General features: G+C 39.1%; 1 protein-coding gene across 3 annotated transcripts in view; it reads right to left on the reverse strand.

The window, feature by feature from the left end:
* Positions 1-23,481, reverse strand: part of AHI1 (Abelson helper integration site 1) — a 79,970-nt gene that overhangs the window by 33,947 nt on the left and 22,542 nt on the right. For all 3 annotated transcript variants that reach the window (XR_014028790.1, XM_081346718.1, XM_081346719.1), the window contains exons 16-19: positions 19,884-20,014; positions 19,171-19,311; positions 18,229-18,431; positions 10,538-10,655 (exon numbers count right to left, since the gene is read on the reverse strand). Coding sequence is in view for 2 of the 3 variants with exons in the window: in XM_081346718.1 (XP_081202844.1) it covers positions 10,538-10,655; positions 18,229-18,431; positions 19,171-19,311; positions 19,884-20,014 (593 nt within the window). In the remaining variant the exon portion in view is untranslated. The remainder of the gene's footprint in view (positions 1-10,537; positions 10,656-18,228; positions 18,432-19,170; positions 19,312-19,883; positions 20,015-23,481) is intronic.

A 23,481-nucleotide genomic window follows, 5' to 3' on the forward strand; every position in this document is an offset into this window, starting at 1 on the left:
ATTGTCTAGCCAACGGCACCCTGAGGAGGCCCTCTTTGTGTGAGCGCACTGGGCGATGGGAAGTCGTTCCCGGCAGCAGGCAGTCCTGCAAATATCCCCGGCCTAGGCCATGTAAGGCTTTAAAGGTAAGTACCAGCACCTTAAATGTCACCCGGAGGACAATTACTTTATCGACTGGAATTTCTGCAAGCAGCTTATATGATCTAGCAGAATTACTTCTCTGTGGAGATCAAAAGCTCATCACATTATTATTGTAAGAATACATGTACATACTGAATAGCTATTTCATGATTTTTTCACTATCTGGGTACACCCATACGTTTGTTTTTTTTTTTAAAAATATGTATTTTGTAAAGGATAGATTTACTAAATCTGAATCCAGAAATACCCACTATCTTGTTACAAATCTGTAACTTGATTCAGATTTTCTTTACAGAGCCTGTTTGGCATAACGCATAAGGCAGGGGTGGCGAACCTGCGGCACGCGGAGCCATCCCTGTGGGCACATGCGCCATCACCCAAGAGGGAGGCGGGGCCAGGCTGCCCCGCCCCTCTCCACGTGCTCCTGCGCTCTTGCTCTCTTTCTCTCTGCACTGAGAGTCAGGGAGCAGCTGCAAGAGCTGGGCGGATCCAGGCTGGATGGTGGAGGCAGCTGCAGCACGAGTCCAGGTAAGCCTCCGGAGCGATTTTGCGCCCCCCCAGCCGATCATTTTACGATGCTCCAGAGGCCTGATCCGGGCATCGGAGGCCTGCAAAATGCTTCTGCTGCCCTGATCTAGGGCTGCAGAGTGATTTCGCTTCTCCCCCCCAGCTGATCTGGGCAGCAGAAGCGTTTTCAAAGCTTCTGGAGTTCGCATCCATGGCTGTGGGGTGATTTTACGATGCTCCAGAGGCCCAATCCGGGCATCGGAGGCCTGCAAAACGCTTTTGCTGCCCAGATCTAGGGTTGCAGAGCGATTTTGCTCCCCTACCACAGCCAATTTTGCAGGCCTCCAACGCCCAGACTGGGTCACTGGAGCATCGCCCACTCGGTGGCCACGCCCCCGGCACCCAGCGATGCATAAGTGGGTTTCGGGTTGCAGTTTGGGCACTCGGTCTCAAAAAGGTTTGCCACCACTGGCTTAAGGCATCAGACTAGAAACTGGGAAACTGTGAGTCCAGCCTTGGGTATGAAGCCAGCTGGATGACCCTGGTCTAGTCACTTTCTCTCGCAGTGGTAGGAAGGAGACAATGACAAAACACTTCTGAAAAACCTTGCCAAAAAACTGCAGGGACTTTCCAGACAGTATGCAAGAATCAGATGCCATAGAAAGGAAGGGGAAAAAATGACAGCTGGCCTATTCATTCAGACTTAACGGGAGTTTTAGATTCCATAGGATAGAGGTGATGGTTGAGATATAGTAGGACCTCTCTCTCTCTCTCTTTGCCTGGCCACTTGATGTATTTGTAGTGTGGTTCAGTTGTAACATTAGCCCAGAGTTCACTACATTTCCAACACTGTCCCTGATAAACTTTTACTAATACTACCTAATACTACCTCTATTTCACTTCAATGTCATTTTATTTTCAAAGATTGGAGCCCCTCCCCTTTCTTCATTTAAAAGCCTTGGTAACTCGTTTGATTATGCGTTGCTCTGACTGCTAACAAAGAAGCTATGTCTCTTGAGTAAAATGCCCAGAAAGTCTAATACACTGTAAGTTGCATGACCTGCATTTTGAGACACACATTCAACATAATATATTGAGTAATAAAACTCTCAAAATAGAGAATTTCCTATTCACGTTTCCATTCTGTCAAGGTTCAGCTTATCCAGATCATTATTTTATTTAATCAATGGGATTTATAGATAATTATTTACTTAATTAAATTTATATATTGCCCTTCTCCCCAATTCGGATGGCTTACAAATGATAACAAGATAAATATAAAAATAATTAGAGTTAAAAATATAATAAAAATTATATAATTTTTATATTATATAAAAATTTTATATTATTTATATTTTATATTATATAAAAATTAGAACCAAGAAGAGGAGTGGCACAGTGGTGAGGTTTTTTTACCCCATCAACCACCTCTAACAAAAAGATCCCCCCCCAAGTCAGGTGAATATCTTTAATAGGCTCTGCAAAAACCCCTTCTGCTGGAACAAGTGGAATGGGATAATTCCATTTGGGTGAGACAGCTCCTCAGACATCCTGGATCCATGCCATAAAGGGCTTTAAATTGGACCCAGAAGCAAGCTGATAAATAATACAGCTCATACAACACCCATGGTATCTATGCCATGTTAGGGCCTTCAGAAGAGTCCGCAGCCCTGCATTCTGTACCAACTTCCAAATACTCTTCAAATGTAGCTCCATATAGAGTGCACTGCAATAATACAACCAAGAAATGAACACGGCCTTAGTGACTGTGTACAGGCCTCTTGATCCAAATCAGGTGTAACTGGCATACAACGTGAACTTGAGCAAAGTCCCTCCTAGCCATGACTGCCACCTGCTCTTTGAGTCTGGAAAAACCCACTGAGGGTGCACCGAGTCTGTCTGGGGTAACCCAACCCCATCCAGAACTAAAGATGATAAAACAAGTGGATGAGTTCAGCTGTTGTTCCCCCAACCAGACCCCCACAGGCCTCCAAGCACTGCTTAACCCAGTTAACAACAACAACAAAATTTGAAATACATGAATCTATAGACCTGTTCAGCACTTATAATTCCATAAACTTTACAGCTGAAAGTATATCTATAATATTTAGATGGCCTCACATCAGAGAATAGGCCAAGGTGAGGTAACAGCATGCTTACATTCTTGTGCCCCAAGCATCCCAATCAAATTTGGATTAATTAACCCATGCAACTGAGGAGGACGATTTGCTCTCCCATGAATGGGGAAAAGTTGGTCCTAACCAGAATTGGGAAACTACTATCTTACTAAGATTTGAACCCTTTCCTGTCACTTTCCATAATCAGGAAACTATTGCATCAAAGTGCAACATTCATTTACTTGGTCAGAATTTGTACTAAAGTGGATCTAAACATTGTTTCATTTCAAGGTTCCAGAAACTATATTGTGATCACTTAGCTGTTTATTCCCCAATCCTGATCCCTATATGTAATCAGAAATAACTTTACTCACTTCAATAGAACACAATTCCATGTAAGTACTGTATACTATACAGAGGACTGATACTTTGCTTACCAAATAACTGTTAATGTTCTGGGGAAAACATTAATCTATTCTATCCTGTGTCTTTCAAATTGTAATGTTCACTTCTAATGAACAAAGATTCTGAATTAAAGTTCCTCCCCCTCCTCTTTTCTGTATAATTTAAAAAAAAGTTAGGAACAAATTTTGGCAAGTTATTTGCACAATGCTACGTCATACCTTGGTTTTGCAATCTACAGAGATCAATGCCAAGTAGAAAGTAATGCTTGATTTAATCCACACCCTTGTATAATTTGGCTGAGAGTACTTCCTTTATCCCAAAGGCACAGCGGTAATTATCCTAACATATACCAATTTCACATAAATAGGAGTTTTCTCATGATAAAGCTTTGGAATCTTCAAAGTTTTGCAGCTAATGCGTTTAGCATTTCTATACTTTTCAGCTAAATATTTTTAATTAACATGCCTAGAAGTAATTTATAACAAAGAACACATAATGGAGGAATCTGTGCAGTCTTGATTTCATTATAAACACAATAAGCAGGCCAACATTTTTTTAAAAAGTTATACTATTCTGACATTTGTATTGTCACTTTTAAAAGATTATCAATCAAAGGGAAGATTTTGAAGCCCAATCTTTTAAAGGCAAAGAATACAAAGCTAGTGTGATGTCATAGTTGCAGTTCTTTCCATGAAAAATTGTTACAAACAGTATCTTGAACAAAGAGTCCCATCAAGAATTGTGTGTTCTGGAACTTGTTTTTAAAAGCAAGAACGAGTAGACAATTTTGCAGCTTTCTTGCTGTTTTTTTTTGCAATCACACCATTCATCGGGTCTTCCTTTCTCAAGCATTATTTTTGTGCCCTTTTAACAAAGCTAGATTCAGTAATTTTCTTGGGTACAAGCTTAGCTCCCCTTAGGCAGCAAGCTCTGAATGAATGTTTACCTGAAATTCCCTTAGCAGCCCTAAGAATAAGAAAGCATTTCCAGTTTTTTTTCCCCCCAGACAGAGAAAACAATGTGATTAGTTTACTGAAGGCAGGTCTAGAAATAGCATAAAGCAGCACCTTGGCTGATCTCGGAAAAAAGATAAGAAGGGTTCAACCTGGTTTGGACTTGAATGGAAGACCAACAGGAAATACCGAGGACTCTGGAGTATATTAAAGGTAAAGGTTTGCCCGCACATGTGTGCTAGTCGTTTCCGACTCTAGGGGCCGGTGCTCATCTCCGTTTCAAAGCTGAAGAGCCAGCGCTTGTCCAAGGACGTCTCCGTGGTCATGTGGCCGGCATGACTAGACGCCAAAGGCGCACGGAACGCTGTTACCTTCCCACCGTAGTGGTCCCTATTTTTCTACTTGCATTTTTACGTGCTTTCGAACTGCTAGGTTGGCAGAAGCTGGGACGAGTAACAGGCGCTCACTCTGCTACGCAGCACTCGGGATTTGACCCGCCAAACTGCCGACCTTATCGACAAGCTCAGCATCCTAACCCACTGAGCCACCGCGTCCCTTCTCGAGTATATTGGGAAGTTGAAAAACAGTCTGGAAGACCATAGTGGAAAATCATTTCCATGCTATGGTCAGAAACACCATACAGCTGCCCCTAGGACAGGGGTGGGGAACCATGGGCCTTGTGGACTTCAACGCCCAGAATTTCTGACAGCTGTCATAAAAGGGCCATGGTTTCCCACCCCTGTCCTAGGGTAACCTGAAGGGTAAATTACTTTACCCTATCCCAGGGGTCGGGAACCTTGGCTCTTTTATGATTTGTGGACTTCCTGCTGACTCAGGAATTCTGAGCGTTGAAGTCCATACGTCATAAAAGAGCCAAGGTTCCCGACCCCTGCCCTATTCTGATACATCTCTGAACATCTTTTAGCCAAGTGACTGATCAGCTGTCACACTGCTTATGTACAAAAACCTTGATATTGCCTTTTGTTAAAATGTCTGGCTTTAAAATAGCAGGAGAGCGGTTTGACTTCCATGCAATCTAGATTATACTTTAAAAAGAAATGCCTCCAAAGAATCACCTGTCTGGGTTATAGTCAGCAATATTATATCAGTGAATTGGGCACAGTAAGATTTTACGGCATTTGGAAAGAAGTTAAGGGGCTTAAGTTATCCCTTGAGATGCTCCTAAATAGGAGGAATTATCCCAATGTCCAGGCTCTAATTTTTACGTTGCTCCATATTTTGACAAGACTGCTAAGATCATGATAACTGGATTTGAAAATATCCTGAATACAATAATCATCTTAATTTGCACTCGAAATCTAATTTTGGAATCTGCTTTTAATGGTGAAAAGGAGATTTTAGAATCCTATAAATAAAAAGCACATATGTATGAGTTATGTGAATTAGAATACACCTCATTTCTAATAAGCCAGGATTCTTAAATGCTCTGGTTTATTATTCTCTAAGAATGTGGCTAATGGTTTGCCAGAACAAGGAGTGAAAGGATCTGAAATATATAATGACATGGAACCAGGTTATTTTTTAGAGTTTCTTATCTTCAATTATTTCTGCTTATCCCATTAGATCCAATGGGATGGGCCTTCTCCAAGCTCCATCTATTAAATATAGGTAGCTCTCAACTTATGACCATTTGTTTAATGATCGTCCAAAGTTAAGATGGCCTCAGAAAAAGTAACATACGATCATCTTCAAAGTTATGACCATCATACTACTGCTGAGGTCACATGATTGCAATTTGAGCACTTGGCAATCAGATCGCATTTACAACAGTCACAATGTCTTACGGTTACATGTCAGCAAATTGTGACCTTCCCAGCTGGCTTCTGATAATTAGGGAAGTTGAATTCGCTTAATGACTGCATGGTTCACTTAACGATTACATGATTTGCTTAACGCCCATGGTAAAAATATCTGTAAATCAGGTCTGGTCACATGATGGTTCGTTTAATGACTGCTACCATCTCAAGCAAATACCTCTAGGCAACTATTTATTTACAATCCTTTTCTTCCATCACAGTACCAATAAGGTTTAAAGAAATTTGAAGCTAATTTCCCAAGAAGGCACCAGTTAAACTAGATATATTAAGCTTTCCATTAGTTACATGATGCTTCCCTGTGCCTCAGACCATGTCTTATAAGTACAAAATCTTGTAATAGTTTACCATCAAGTCTTTTTCTGCTTCTCCTTCCTTCCTTTTTTCCTTCCTTCCTTCCCACCCATCTCTCTCAGAAAGGAACATTTATATTCTGGTGTTTTTTTTCTGATAGCAAAATATTGGTTATGCAGGAGTTGCCTTAGTTTTAGTTTTACCCCCACAACGATGTGAGATGTATGGGGCTGACACAAAATGCTAGCCCAAAGTCATCGAATATATGTATATAAACATACATGTATGCATGTATGTATACATACTTTCACTATACATAATGTATACATATGTGTGTGTGTATATATACATAAAACGTCTATATAAGCAAAACCTTATCATTGTCATCAATTCCTTGTGTTCCATTCTTCTATAATAGGTATTACATTATATATGTACTGTATATGCATATGTATGTGTATATATGTACAGTATACAGTACATATACATATAATGTAATACATATTCTTAAAGAATGGAGCACATAAGGAATTGAAGACAATTATAGGCTTTGCTTATAGTATATGTATATATATGTGTGTATACTGAACATATGCATATACACACATACATACATACATACATACACACACACACACGTACATATAGTTTACCCATATATGCAACATTTATTTATTTATATTCCATATTTCCTAACAATTCATCTCCCTCCCTCTATATTTTTAAAATGGTATTGTGACAGTTTGAAAATATTTTCTCAGCCAATAATGGCAGCGACCTGACTCTGACACTATGATGTGCTTTATTGCAATTCTTGTGTCTTTTTGGGATTCATGGCAGATTTCTGAAAATATTTAACTATTATTAATTGGTTAAAAACCAAAGAGAAAATCATTTCCCCATTATTTAGTAATGTTATCTCCGAGGCTCCAGGAACTACAAGAAAAGGACCAAGTAGTCACCGACTGTCCCCTCTGCTTTTTAACTACAATTAGGCTATTGTGCCCTAAGAGTGGGTTTAATGCTGTAATTGTGAACTAATTTTTAGGACAAATTTTTGGGACTCAGATGAACTAGTCTACTCTTGTAAACCACAAAGTGATTAGGTAGGTAACATTTTACCAAGCTCCACCAAATAACCAATGCAAAAATGCGGAGCAAATTGTTCTCTAGATTTTATTAAATACTATATTTCATCCCACTCAGCTATTGTCAAAGTTTGGCACTACAGTAACAAATGCTCACATGTTGGTAGGCTTTTAGAGACATACAGTCCTTTATTATTTGTTGCTGGAAAAGTTATATTGTAATGTAATTTTTAAGAAGCATATGGCACTAACATGTAGATTCTGGCTACTTGTCACCTGCAATGCATTTTGTACATGGTTTACAAAGTATACAAAATTTGCAAAGTAATGGAAGAAAACCATATACCCATGTTTTCCCCAAAATAAGACCTATCCCGAAACAGCTTGATGTGCGCCTAACATAAGTCCTACCCCCAAAATAACATGCCCCACACCCACTTAGTGCACCCACCAATTGCACTGGTGCCACCACTCGCAGCAGGAGGCCGCATGGCTTGTTGTGCTGATGCTGCTGATCGTGGCAGGATGCTATGTACCTCATCACGCCAGTGCCGCGTTGAGCCACATGGCCTCTTCCCATGATCAGCAGCACTGGCATGATGTGCCGCAGAAGAACTCAGGCAGCAGTGCAACAGGTGTCAGGGCATGGGAGGCATTGGCTGCCGTGGTCCTAAGGTAAGTGGGTAAGATATCCCCCCAAAATAAGACCTGTTGCCTCTTTTGGAGGATGGATATGTATATATGTATATATGTGTGTGCGTATCTATATCTATATATATAATATATATGTGTGTGTGTATCTATATCTATATATCTATTATATCTATTATATCTATATATCTATATCTATATCTATATCTATATCATCTATATCTATAAATCTATATCTATATCTATATCTATCTATCTATCTATCTATCTATCTATCTATCTATCTATCTATCTATCTATCTATCTATCTATCTATCTGGAGATCTTTGGTCATTCGGGTTTTTCCCCACATAGAATTGGAGATATCAGGGCGACGTTTCGACGAAATCCGTCAGCTGAAGCTGAAGCCACCAGCCTGAGGATGACGGATGAGATATAATTTTATTTTTGGAATGGAATAAAGCAATAAAGCAACTTCCTCAATTTTGATTCCCTTCTGATGGGTTATAGCTTCCCAAATCTCTCTTGGCCATGTGGAGGCACAAGAATGAAGAAAACTATCTTAGAGAAAAACTTAGGTTGTCACAATTTTGCCACAGCTAATGGTGACACATATACAAAATCTTTTCCCACGTCTCTCTAAAAACAATATTCTTATAGCAGAGGGATCATAGCAATGAACCCAGAAGAGATAAACAGAAGTTCCATTGTCACCTAAATGTTATGAATGTTCTCATGGGAACTTTGATGAAACAATAGTTCCTTTTCCTAATATTTTACATTGGTTATTCTAGAATTCCAATGGTACTGAGATATTTGTTTACATTTTTTGCTTCATGTTGTCTAAAATAATGTGTTTTGTTTTTTTAAAAAGAACTGATATTAATCTGGTCAATAAAATGCCCAGTTTGTCACCACTGCCAACTGAAGTTCTTTCAACAATATCTAAAACAGATGGCATAATTTACATACTAGGAAGAATTAGAAATTATTAACACACTGCGTTTGTAAAATCTACAATGGCACATAATTAATCAGTCAAGATCCAGAGAGCTGTGGAGACCTGATTTTATTTTCAACCCTGGGTGTAGTTGTTTGGATCTGGCTTTTATGGTGAGTTTAGGTACAGGTTTTGTTTCTAAAATTTTATTTTAGCAATTTTATTTGATTTGCCTTTCTTTCCTTGGTGGGCTAGAAACCAAGAGACTGTGAGTTCTAATTCCACTTTAGGCATAAAAGTCAGCTGTGTTACTAGTCACTCTCTCTCAGCCCATCCCACCCTTCAGGGTTGTTGTTTTGAGGATAATAGAAGGAAGTATTATGTATGTTTACTGTCTTGAGTTACTTATAAAGTAATGAAGTAAATTATAAAGTAAATAAACAATGCCACAACACACCAAAACTGCCTGGGAAAGGTATGTGTGGGTCTGTGTGTAACATACATACATACATACATACATACATACATACGCAGGGAGAATGCAAAGATGGGGCCAAAAGAGGGAAGCTTTTGCTTAGTGCAGCTTTCTCCAAGTTGACACCTTCCAAGTAAGCTCCACGGAACGAAGGTGGAGATGGGAGCTGTAGTGCTGTAGATCTATAGGGCAGGTTACAGGTTTTCCTCGTTTAACCACCATTCATTTAGCAACTGCTCGAAATTACGATGGTGCTGAAAAAGTGACTTACACTTTGCTGGTGGAAAGCTGGCAGGGAAGGGTGCAAATGACCGTCCTGCCCTGACACTGGAACACCGCAACAGTGTGAGCTGGCTGCCAAGCACCCAGATTGTGATCACATGACCACAATAGGGTGGCTAGAATGGCTGGAACTTCAAGGACCAGCCATAAGTACTACTCATGCAGTGCTACCATAATATCGAACAGTCCTTGAATGAGTAGTCATTAACCTATCTGTGTAACAAACCGGCATTCTGAGAAGATTAACGCTGATCAAAACCTATTTCGATGGGCCCCACAAAACCAGTGAAATATGACATGCCTTTTAGCTCACTACAGTGATCCTACTTGTTGAACATTATGGCATTAGTGCTATAACATAATCGCTGGAAGAGGTCTTGAGGAGTTTAGATTATCCTCCCTCCTGCGTTCTAGCAATTCATTAATATGGTACTTTTTTAAAACTACCAGTTTGGGGCTGCTGTGACCTACACAGTTCTCTGTTAACCAGGAATTAAAAAGACAAAATTTCCTACATTATAGGTAGCATCAGTCAGAATATATTTTCCTTCCAGAGTATGAGCCTGGGTTAAAATCTACGGTAGATAGATGGATGATCAAAACGCTTGCTATATGGTAATATGGGTTAGACAAAATTTGCTTTGCTTAATTTTTCTTATGTTTTGAACAACTGCTACTTAAGTTTGATTCCAGTTGTCTGTCGTTCATCTCTGTGTTAGTGTTAGCTCTAAATGCATTGAGTAAATATAGGCATGTTGATTATTCACAAAAATATCTGTCACTGAGCAAGGAAGACCATTTTATATGAACTCCTCCAAAGTACATTAATAACCACAGAAAATACATTACCGTGTTTAGTAGGAAGAGGATAAGGTGGAATCACTGATACACCTAGATTGTTTGTTAGTCTTAATCCGGGGTGTGGCGATAGCAGAGATTGGCTGGGAAGCATTGGACTGGAACTGGCCTGCAAAAGAAAAATTGAAATATAACTTTCTCCCTGAGACACAAGAGCTAAACTGCAAAGCCTTGCCAATTGTAAAAATAATTGCTGTATTAGTATAAAAACAATTCAATTTTGAAGAACTAAAAACAGTTTGAAAAGAAAGATAGCTTAAAAAATAGTTGAAATACCAATAAATTATGAAATATAACTGCCTCCATTTTTTTTTCTAAAAGGATGCATTAATACTTCCTTTTGGCATTCTTTTTAATTATTGCATCAACACTGTGGTCTCCAAACCTACAAGGTATAATGCCATTTTCTGTTTCTCAAAGTTTGAAAAACCCTCTGGATTATTACATAAATTGTACTGTTTATCTGACATAGCTTGACAATTTTACTTTTTTACTCCCTCAGCCTTAACAATTTTGGTTGTCACGCCCAAGTTCTTCAAAAGATATCAGAGGAAAAAAAATAATAAGTTCAAAGCCATGATCTCTGTGCAGGAAGCTGTTGCAGGAATATAGAGGCTACTATAATAACTCAAAATTCACAAACTGTGCAGAATTCATGGAATTTACCAATCCCTAACATTAGATTTAAAGAATACAACCCCCGTACTTTGTCAAAATATATTTATTTAAAAATGATTGATTTCTAAGTAACTTCTTTCAGAATAGCTTTGGGGGCATACTGCCTAATGCTTTCACAATGAACAAATGTACTTGAGGGAACACCTGCTGCCGGCTTCAAACGCCCTTCGCCCAGTGCGCTCCCACAGTGCGCTCCCACAGGGAGGGTCTGCTCAGGGTTCCGCCGGTAAGAGATTGCCGGCGGGTGACACCCAGGGATAGGGCCTTCTCAGTGGGAGCGCCTGCCCTCTGGAACCAGCTGCCGGTGGAGCTGAGGACTGCCCCCGACCTCCGATCATTCCGCCGGGGCCTGAAGACCTGGCTCTTTGAGCTCTCGGGCCCAGGCTGAGGAGAAAATTATTTTAATTGGAGGTTTTTAATAGCACAGGGTTGATTTAATATTTTTTAACTTGGCTTTTAACTTTTGTATGTTTGATTTTTAACTCCCTGTAAACCGCCCTGAGTCCTCAGGGAAAGGGCGGTATATAAATGCAATAAAATAAATAAAATAAATAAATAAATAAATAAAAGGCTCCATCTTAAAACGGAGATGCAGATACCACCATCCAATTTATATATGGGAAGTTTGTAAGTCTTTGTGATTCTACTTCAAGTCCAATTTCAAAAAAATATTTGGCAGCCGTTTTTTCAGTCCTCTTTCCCATACATTTAGTGCACACAAAGTGAGAAGGAACTCAAATCTATGACTCCACAGTATGAGTTAAGGGCTGAGAAAGCAATTTATTTTCAAAAGGCTGTTGAAAAATTATTCAGAAACAGAGAAGGGTGAAGGTAAAGGTTCCCCCGCACATGCGTGCTAGTCGTTTCTGACTCTAGGGGCCGGTGCTCATCTCCGTTTCAAAGCCGAAGAGCCAGCGCTTGTCCGAGGACGTCTCCGTGGTCATGTGGCCGGCATGACTAGACGCCAAAGGCGCACGGAACGCTGTTACCTTCCCACTGTAGTGGTCCCTATTTTTCTACTTGCATTTTTACGGGCTTTCGAACTGCTAGGTTGGCAGAAGCTGGGATGAGTAACAGGCGCGCTCACTCTGTTACGCATTAGGAATTAGGAAAAGCATTATTTTTAGGGCATAGAAGGGAACTGTAATATTGTAATTGGAATATTTCTTATTCATCAGAAAAATCTTATGTTGCAGATGGTGTACAAAATGTCATAAATTATTTCATGTTTTCTCCTGTTGTTTCTGCTGTTGTTTTTTTTACAAGGCTTTAGATACACATAACGTACTTTCAGTATTTTAGTTTCATTTTATTCAATTACATAATCATTAACAGGGACAAAGCTTAACATATTAAACCAATATATAAACTATGCAATATAAACAAATACATGGAATTTAGAAAAAAAGTTAAGATATTTTAATGGGGCAATTAAAATTTAGAATTTGTTTTGAATGATTAGCTTTTGACAGATCAGTTCTTTTACCTAGGCTCTATGAAAATGGATATGAATGCACTCTGAACAGAAAATCAGATCTAAAGATAACCTCCAAAACTTAAAGTGAATTGTCGCCAGCAGTTAAATCTCCAAGGCTTATTTGGCCAGCTTTCATAATTTATTACTCAACATATCAAAGCAGGTTTCAACGGGAACCCCTCTCCCCCTTTGGGCTTATTTCATCAGATTTCTCTGAATTAAAACTATTAATTGAAAGTATCCCAAAATCTCTTGATCTGCTTCTTTCCTGACCTATGACAACTATTCCAACTAAGTGATTTAATAGTCTTGGGTATTTTTTTTAAAATTTTCCTAACAAGGGCATGACACTTAAAAAAACCCACCCTACAGGTTTTAGCCATACAGGACTTCAGCAACCATATTTTTCTCTTATGTCAGCATACTGATAAATCTTTTCCCGCTGAGAACTAGCTATAGAGCAGGGGTCTTCAAACTTGGCCCTTTTATGACTTGTGGACTTCAACTGCCAGAATTCCTCAGCCAGACCCCTGCTATAGAGCAATAAATAAATAAATGAAATAGAAGGACAGGTTAAATACAAGGTAAAAAGTGCAAGAGAATGAGCTCTGAAGGCAGAACTGAAAGACGGAGAGACGGTCTGTACTTAAGCCTACTGCTACTGATCTCCCCGCACTAGTATGATAAAGCTAATCTATTGTTGAGAACTCTTTATTTGCAGGCTAACTTTTCGATGCTAAGCTATAAACCAGCTGTACCCCCATTCCAAACCTCATGCTGCTTTGCAGCCTTAGGCAAAGTACTACATTCTAATCTCGGCCCACATGCGTTGCCCCCACTGCAGGGGAAAGTGGTTTATTTTAAGGATTATGTAAACAATTAAATCATATGAGTGCTAGCAAAAAAAAAAAGAAAAGAAAAAGGAAATCAGTGCTGCTATTATTAGATAAAAGAATGGTTAGAAGAAACATAAAATTATTTTATCGGGTACAGGTAGTCCTTGTTTAGTGACCACAACTGGAACAGAGCAAAGCAGTTGCTGAAACATCATGATTTTGCTTCAGTTTATAGGCCTGCAAAGGTCATAAATGCAAGGAAATGGTTGCAGTTACTTTTTTTCATCACCACTGTCACTGCAAGCGGCCGCAGTGCAAGGCAAGTTGCTAAATGAGGATTATCCATAGCGTTAAAAATATTAAAACCAGTTTCTTAAAATATGCAATAACAGTCTCATCGATGCATGAAAAGCTGGCCCAACCTCTGCTTCATTTAATAGGATTCTTTTGCACACTGGCGCTACATCATATTCTTTGAAAGCCTTCCCTTCACCATCCAAATGAAGTGCATTAGATTCACTGGTGCACACTGTAGCTTCTACTCCAACACTTACACTTACCACCTCCTGCCATCAAACACCATTAAGCAGACCACACTCATTTTAAAAGGTGCTTGGTTTAGAGCTGCATGCTAATTGGGGCAGTGGAAGTCAAAACCATATCTGGATTTCAAAGGCTTGCTAGAAGTGATTTTGCACTGCACACAATTCCAAGTTAATGAACGGTTGGGAATTATTTAATTTGTTTAGCCTTTCCTGGAGCCCTACAGGAGCAAATCCAAACTGCATTAATCAGCCTGCTTCTCCCCCCCCCCCCCCAATAAGTTCTAAATCTACCCTAGTGTTTGACTGCACCATTCCCTTTCATGTAAGTATTCTATGAACACAGGAGTAGTTTTCATATGGAATGAATACGTCTGATTATCCTTAATCTGTAGTTTATTTAAAGAACATTCCTGAAAATGTGATTTCTGTGAACATGCAAGAGTTGTAGACAAGTGAGAAGAAAAATAGCAAAACCCCTCAACACCCCCCCCCCCCGGCCTGTTCATGAGCAGTAGAAGTGGCTTACACGAACCTTGCACCCTCAGGAGTCAGGCTGTTATTAAATAATGTACAATATCAGATAGGTATATAACGTAAATATATAGAGAGTGTTCAAGGGTGAGATGTAATTAGAGATCAGTCTTCCAATGCTGTCTGTAAAGGTAGAGAAGACCTCTACTTTTCTATGTTTTAAGTTAACATGCCAGCATATAATAGGACCTATGGAACGATTACCGTGAAGCAATAACTTCTGAAATGTAGGCTGTGGGAAGAAATTGCTAAACACCTTTTCAACAACAAGAAAAGGTTGGCTAAGATAACTAACACCAATCAACTAATTCTTTTCACAACACTTTGCTTGCTTAACATAAAAACCACAGTTTTATCATAGATAGTATATTACAGGGCCCGAATGGAGTAAAAATACAAGTACAAAAGGTATTGTGTGTGTGTGTGTGTGCACGTGTGCGCGCGCGCACGTGTATGTGTTTAAAGAGATAGAAAAGCCTGAACACTCCTGCCAAGTTTAAACACAGTTGTTTTGCATTTGCTTTATAATCTATGGGAATTATGCAAATACCCCTTTTCAGTGAGCCTAATTTTCATGTTAAAAAAAAAAGCGTGCACCACCCAAAAATAAAAGAGAATCCAGGTAAATTCAGGTTCCAACAAGCTAAGAACAATTTTGCTGATTTTTCCCCCCTGATAATACAGGGCTGTGACCTTTACAATTAGAAGAATAAAAATTTTCATACATGGTTGCAAGTCAAATTAGGCTGGGAAAGTCAGCACTGTAATTTGTCCTTTCTGGAGTTTTGTGCCTTTGTAAATAAAGCTAATCCTTTAAATTACAGTTTTGTCACAGTGTGCAGCAGGCAATGATTACCTCTAAGTAAGTTTGCAATCTCTTTTGTTTAGCACTGGAGTGGTTTTACATGCAATCCTCCCTCAGGTAGAAAAATAGAGCTTTGCAATATTATCCAGGCAAACCTGTACTTTGACCTTATGTACAGACGTATCGCTTGCTATTATCTTATATCGCTTATTCCCCACAGTATAATGAGAAAAGAGCCAAGCCAAATGGTTCAAGAAAACATTCCACTGAGAAATATGATTTGAAAAATTTTCTATGGCACTTTGAGAACATTTTACATTTATCTCCAAGGAGAAAAACTAATGCACCATTTCTGCCTGGGAGAGCCATCAGAGACCCAGCCAAATTTGCCAGCTTGCTTTCTGAATTTGGGAACAGTGGTTGCTATGAGAACTTGTTTTCTTCTATATAAATGGGGCATGAAGCAGTGCATCTATAGTCACCATCATGCTTGGACAATTTGTCAAGGCACACCTGGAGAGATTTCTCAAGAGCTCCATTTCCCCCCTTGGTGTAAAGGCAGGAAATGCCTACCATAGCTTCACGCAGCCCTCCCTCCGTTTGCACAATGCAAGTTCTCTAGAATATTGTCTTCTTGCAACAATTGACCTCAAATAGGGGTTTTTTTTCCTGAAGGCTGTGGAAGGAGCCAAGTACACCTGCAGTCACCACAGCACCACATTAATGCAATCAGCCAAGTGGTGAATAAGGGTTTTTTTTGTTGTTAACTTCTTTACTGTGACTTTATTAATTTTGCACATTACCACATGCTTTCTGCCTTGAGAGTGGAGTTGACTGTTAAAATGAAAAAAAAAAATACTTTTTCTCTCTCTCGTATTCCCAGCCTCCCTGAAATTGCTGAACTACCACTTATCACATTCCTAATCACTGAAATTTTTTAATTCCATTTATATCCCGCCCTTCTCCGAAGACTCAGGGCGGCTTACAAGCTTAGCAGTAGCCTTCATTCTATGTATATGCCTGCTTATTAGGGCTTTCACACACACACCCAAGCGGCATTATTACAAAGTCAGCTTAATTGCCCCCAACAATCTGGGTCCTCATTTTACCTACCTCGGAAGGATGGAAGGCTGAGTCAACCTTGAGCCTGGTGGGATGCGAACCTGCACTAATTGCAGGCAGCTGGTGTTACTTAAGGAGGCATTAGCCCACTGCTCCACCAAGGCTCCAAAATGGGTTGGGGGATGCTGGGAGCCATGTCTGAAGGTCTAACATCTGACACATCTACATAAAATGAATTCATTTTCAAACTTGAACCCTTAGAACAGGGGTAGGCAACCGTGGCTCTTTTATGACTCGTGGACTTCAACTCCCAGAATTCCTCAGCCAGCCATAGCCTATTTACATTATACCAAACAGTTCCAAATAGGCAATTAATTTACTGGGAACTAATTAAGGATAATTGTATGTCTTCTTCTATATATAGGTTGCAAAGAGGGCTGATTCAAACTTCAAGAAGCATAACATGATTTATAAAGGGAAAAAAATAACATAATAATGCAACATCTGCAACAAAATTTGATGCTTTGAGTATATTTACAATTTTATGTAGCAAAATAATAAAAACCAAAAAATAATACATCTAGAATCTACACAAATGTGCACTAAAGATAGTGAGAGATGACAGTAGAAGGATGTATATACAACATTACATAAAGTAAAAACTAACAAGATCCAAGGCAAATAAGCAGCCTTATATAAAACCTGCATTTCCAACAATATCTCTAAATCCCACAGAAAATAAAAGGATGGGTATTTTAGATGCAGGGTTTTGTTTGCATTTTTTGATACATAAACTTCTTGTGATTGGCTGACATAATTGAGATGGCCATTTTGTAAGTGTGTCTAAAACATGCACCCAAATTTCCAAATATAACCGCCGGATGCCTGGCTCATGACATAGGGCTGCTACTTTTGATAAAACAGCGAACCAAATATTATTAAATATTTTACTACATTAAGTTAGTAATTAAATTGTAGGACTTGGAAGTCTACAGAAGAAATTCAGATACAAATAACTCAAATATAGTTCAGGACCAATGTAGAAGAGTGAGTTGGTGTTTTCCACAGTGCAATAACTATTTAAAGGGCAATATTTTCGATATTAGTTCATTTTACAGTTACTTTTGTTTATGATGATTAGAATTATGCCGTATTCCTTAAAATCAATCTAAGTCACTAAGTTAAGAAAATGCCCTTATTCCTAGTGCCACCCAGTGGGACAATTACCTTAAGAAGAGTTTGAGAATTTGAGAACAAACATCCTGTGGTTCTACAATAGTCTACAAGCTCTCTTATGACAAGCCCACACATATGTAGCATGATCCCGACAATCCTTATCTTTATCAACTACTCATAACATTCAGAAGCATAATATCATCATGAAGTAAGCAAATGGCTGCTGCCATGCGTATCGGGAGAAATGCAGAATGGCATGAGGGCTTGGGGTGGCTATTGCTGGCTGGGAAAGACTTACCTGAGATACACGCAACCTTCCCTACTGGCTTCCCTATTGAATTTGCTTGTGAGAAGCCAGCAAGAAAGTGGCAAATGGTCATCATGTGACCATGGGATACTGCAACCATTGTAATTATGAGACGGTTGCTAAATGCCCAGATCACAATCACAAGACCAGAGGCGTGCTGTGACAGTTGCATCTTCAAGGACAGATTGTAAGCACCATTCATTCAGCGCCACTGTGACTTCAAATAATCACTGAAATTGTAGTGGAATTTTTAAGTGAACTTTACCATAACAGAATCCAGCTTTTGTTTGATTCTTTGCATCCTCATTGATTTTCTTGCAACATCTGCAAACTGGTCAGCTGACAACATCATCAAATTCTTCTGTGCAGGAACACTGGCAGACATGCTGAGAGCCTGTGGGCTTCTGGGGGACTTGGATAGTTGTGATCCACTCAGTTCCTGTACTGTCTCAATCCCCTGCTTGGCAACTTCAGAGGAAAAAGTCAAAACAAATGTTTGGACAATATTACTCTTGTCATAAAAGACTGCTGAATCCCAGCTATCATTCAAATTAAGGATGTAAGCAGTAAGGCTATAAAGCAGAAAAATATAAAAGTCACTATCACTTCAGTGTGAACAGATTAGGTATTTCTATGGAGGAAGTCAAAGAACCTCAAAAGCTTTTTATCTCATCTTTCTTGCTATGAGTTCAATTACCATCTCTGACAGGTAGTCCCCCACTTACGATCCAAACTGGAATCAAAACTTCCGACGCTAAGTAAAGTGGTTCTTAAGCGAGTCACACTTGATTTTAGCACTTTTTTGTGTGCCATGGTTGTTAAGTGAATTATTGCAGTTGTTAAGTGAATCACACCATCATTAAATGAATCCAGCTTCCTAACCTGAGTTTGCTTGTTGGAAGGTGGCTGGGAAGGGTTGCAAATAGCAATCCCTGGGACACTGGGACTGTCAAAAATACATGCTGATTGCCAGGCACCCAATTTTGATCACATAACCATGAGGATGGTACAATGGTTGTAAGTGCAAGGACTGGTCACAATGCACTTTTTCCAGTGTTATTGTAACTTTGAACAGTCACTAAATGAATGGTTGTTAAGTCGAGGACTACTTGTACGTGCAGCAAGAAAGGCCACTTCAAACTTTCATAACAAAGGTGTGACTTAGATACACACACACAGACACAAATGCACAAATGTATTCAATTACCTTTGTAATCATAAATGTACACAAGGATTGGCTGGTTTTGACCAAAGGCACAAAATGCCACCATATGTTCAAGTGGATGGAAAGCAACGTCACGAAGCGGGGAAGTGAAAGAAAGATCAGAATACACAGCTACCTGATCACCTGCAAAAGAAAAGAAAAAAAGTAGGTGAGCGAGTGCTTTATTCACGTGCGTTAAGATTTTTTTTTAGTACAAGAAGTTTGGGGGAGCCCAAGCCAACTGAATCTGAAAATTAAAGGATGCTTTCAAGTTAAGAATTGTAAACAAGTATCCTGCAGGGCAGGTATAATTTATCAATATCACTTTGGGGATGTAATGCATAGTGAATAAATAAATTTATAAATAGCTGTGAATAATACTTTAATTATTAGATAATAAGCTGTTGTTGTTATGGTTTGTCGCACAGTCAGCAAATATTCAGACTGGATTTGGCATTTTTATTTGCCTATTGAATCATAACCTTAATTCTGGTGATCCCATTCTTTTGATGTAAAGAGAAAACTATATAAATTTAAAATATAGATAGAAAGAAATGGGGAAGCATTGTTTAGCATATACAAAAGTCCCAAGAAAAATGGTTTTGAAGCTTTTAATTTTCAACCACGGTTATTTAGAAGGTCCTTTAAAAACATATGTTACCTATATAAACAAACGTTTCATATTACTAAGTTTTCAAAATAAAGAGCAAAGGTACCTGTTTCTAAATTCCAAACATAGGCTGCACCATCTTCACTTCCAGAAAAAAGGAATGTTCCACATGGTGTTAAGGTGCTATGAATTTTTTCTCGATAGTTGGTAGCACCAATATATTTCTTTGTTGCTAAGCTAAAGAATAAGAGAGAGATAACATGAATATAGCTACGCTTTTAATTACTCTGTATGCCACTTCTTGATTTGTGGAATGACCTTCCCTTACTTTCGCGTAGCCTTCAACTTACAACCATCCGTTTAGTGATTGTTTCAGGTTACACAACGACTGAAGAAAGTGACTTACAATTGATCCTCGCACTTGTAAGTGTTCACAGCATCCTCACAATCATGTGATCAAAATTTGGGCACTTGGCAACTGGCACTAATGTATGACAGTTGTGGCATCCTAGGATCATGTGATCACCATCTGCAACCTTCCCAGCCAGCCTCCATCAAGTAAAGTCAATGGAGGAAGATGGATTCACTTAATGACCACATAATTTGCTTAACGACTGCAGTGATTCACTTAGCAATCATGGCAAAAAAAGTCATAAAGATTGTAAAATCAGGTGTGATTCATTTAACAACCACCTTATTTAGCAACAGAAATTCTGGTCCCAAATGTGGTCTTAAGTCAAGGACTACCTGCATAAGACTCCGTCTAGATGAGAATATCAAAGAAATAGGAACCTTCTAGATTTAAGTTGACTCTGACCAACTTAGCTTCAAGAAAACCTACAGATGGAAAGGAACAGGATCTACACAGATGAAGTAGTCAGCTCAATAACATCCTATAAACACATTTATGTAGTGAAAGAATCCTGCATCTGGCATATCCTACAATGAATATGCAACACAAGTTGAACTTCATTTGTATAGAAAATGGAAGGATGGCATCCTGAGGAACATAAAGCTAGTGCCTCTCTTTAACCCCCTTTGATGAAGCCAACCACATGTATCATGATCATCTATAGCTCAGGACCGTCTTTGATATGCAATTCTGTTTGTCCAGTCTTCTAAAAAGATCCTGAAATGCTGGGGATGTGGACAATTAAGTAATTCCAAGCTTTTGTTATAATGTTCTGTTCGCCTTCCGGATCATGCTATTCCAGGGTCTGTTTGGCAGTTTTAAGAAGTAAATTTTAAAAAGCAAAACCAGGAGCGGTTCAGGGTGTCCTAGATAACCCCACTGTCAACTCTACAGCGAACCTGGCTGCAGCCATTTTTGTCATTCTAGGTTACTCAAGAAGGAGGGGAAAGGTATTTGTGATAATCTAAACATGAGTAAATCTTGTGGGAACCAAGATCATTCCCATACCGAAGGGGAGGAGGATTGTTTGGTCAAAAGGTCTGCCAAGTTGTACTATTGGACAACCTGAGGAGAGAGGTAGGAATTATTACAATGTATTACTTTGATTCTTGGGGGGAGCGACTTTAGATCTGGTTTCACTTTTGACCGTGCCGATATTATGTATCCAATAAACATGTTCTTTGAGGAATTTTCCTACCTCGGAGTTTTGATTTATTTATTTGGTCTCATTGATTAGAACCTTGGAGCAGTGGGCTAATGCCTCCTTAAGTAACACCAGCTGCCTGCAATTAGTGCAGGTTCACATCCCACCAGGCTCAAGGTTGACTCAGCCTTCCATCCTTCCGAGGTAGGTAAAATGAGGACCCAGATTGTTGGGGGCAATAAGCTGACTTTGTAATAATGCCGCTGGGGGGGGGGGCAAAAGCCCTAATAAGCAGGCATATACATAGAATGAAGGCTATTGCTAAGCACATTTGATTTGTGCTTAGATTGTAAGCCGCCCTGAGTCTTTGGAGAAGGGCGGGATATAAATGGGATTAAAATTAAAAAAATAATAAAAAAAATAAAAAAACCATGACAATCCATGGTATTCTGAATAAATTAAGTCTCAGACTAGTAAATTCAGACTCATGGGCAAAAAACAAACGTGAATTGTTACTAAGATAATTGTGTCTGAAAACTACATAGCCTTCTGGATTCCTGCAGAATCAGGAGAACATTAAAGGCAGAAAAAAAAATTGATTTCAAGAATTGATTAGCAGAATATCCAGCAATTCTACTCTCTCTATTGCACTCCTAACTTTTATAGGGAAATTGCAAGGTCTGTTCTTCTGTTATTTTAAAATAATAAAATCTCTGTATCACACTGTTTTAGCGCTCCTGTTTCAAAATCATCCCAGTAATGTTGACTACAGAGAGGTGTCTAATTGGATCTGGAAAGATATGCTTACCAGATCTTTTAAATCCTACATACAGACCTGGAAAAAAGATCCAATAACATTGGAATTGTCTAGTAAAATATTAAATGGGTGAGAAAATCTATTTACTATAGACCATAAAGCACTATTAATTCTAACAGAACTTTTATAAATTCCTTTAGATGTGAACTGGAGATGTTTTGTAAGGATGGGCTCCATATGCCACAAATCCTGGGTCTTTCTTGTTAACTTATAGCCAGGCTCCCCCCCCCCCTCATAATTTTTTCTTCCTTAGAATTTTCAGTTACTTTCATCAACTGCCGTATGGAGCTTTGCGACTGCATAATTCTTAATACTACTTTATCTGCAAAATATTTCATTTTCTATTCTCCTTGAAGTTTGATCTTGTAAAGGTAAAAGTAAAGGTTCCCCCGCACATGTGTGCTAGTCGTTTCCAACTCTAGGGGCCGGTGCTCATCTCCGTTTCAAAGCCGAAGAGCCAGCACTTGTCCGAGGACGTCTCCGTGGTCATGTGGCTGGCATGACTAGACGCCAAAGGCGCACGGAACGCTGTTACCTTCCCACCATAGTGGTCCCTATTTTTCTACTTGCATTTTTACGTGCTTTCGAACTGCTAGGTTGGCAGAAGCTGGGACGAGTAACAGGCGCTCACTCTGTTATGTGGCACTCGGGATTTGACCCGCCAAACTGTTGACCATCTGATCGACAAGCGTCCTAACCCACTGAGCCACCGCGTCCCTTTTTTTGATCTTGATTATCTGTTTATTTTTTGGATCTTGCTGTCAAAGACCTTCAGAGCAATTACAAATTGCAAAAGTGAGAGTGGACATTGGTGCCTTGTGCTTGTATATGCCATAAATCTTGATACCAGCATTAATGTTTTAGTTAGAGGGGAAAAAATCAGCAGATGTGTATTTCTTATTTCAAGTTTAAATGTGAAAAATCCACCTTTACATTCCTTGAAGCAGCTGTTGGCAATAAATAAAGAATTCTTTTTGAAAACTTGTCTCTCATGTTATTGTACTTACAGTACCTAATCCAATGCTCCTATGATTCCATGTTCCTATTTTTCTAATTTTGAATTCCAACCATTTATTATTAGCACTGCAGCTATCTTTAATATTGTACTTAGAACCGCCTACAATTCATCTCACTTTATAAATCTGTACACAGTCATGGCATCTTATTATTTGGCACCCAAGTTTGTCCAAACATTTAGCCATCTCTAAGTATCTTTCTTGAAAATATGGAAAAAATCTGCCATTCCCTCTTCCAGATTGTAATTTGGTGTCCCTTCTCATATGCAGGTCGGCTTTCCTCATTCGTGTTAAGCCCCATTACGATCCTTAGCA

Source organism: Vipera berus, assembly GCF_964194415.1.
Source record: "Vipera berus genome assembly, chromosome: 1".
NCBI classification, from domain to species: domain Eukaryota; kingdom Metazoa; phylum Chordata; class Lepidosauria; order Squamata; family Viperidae; genus Vipera; species Vipera berus.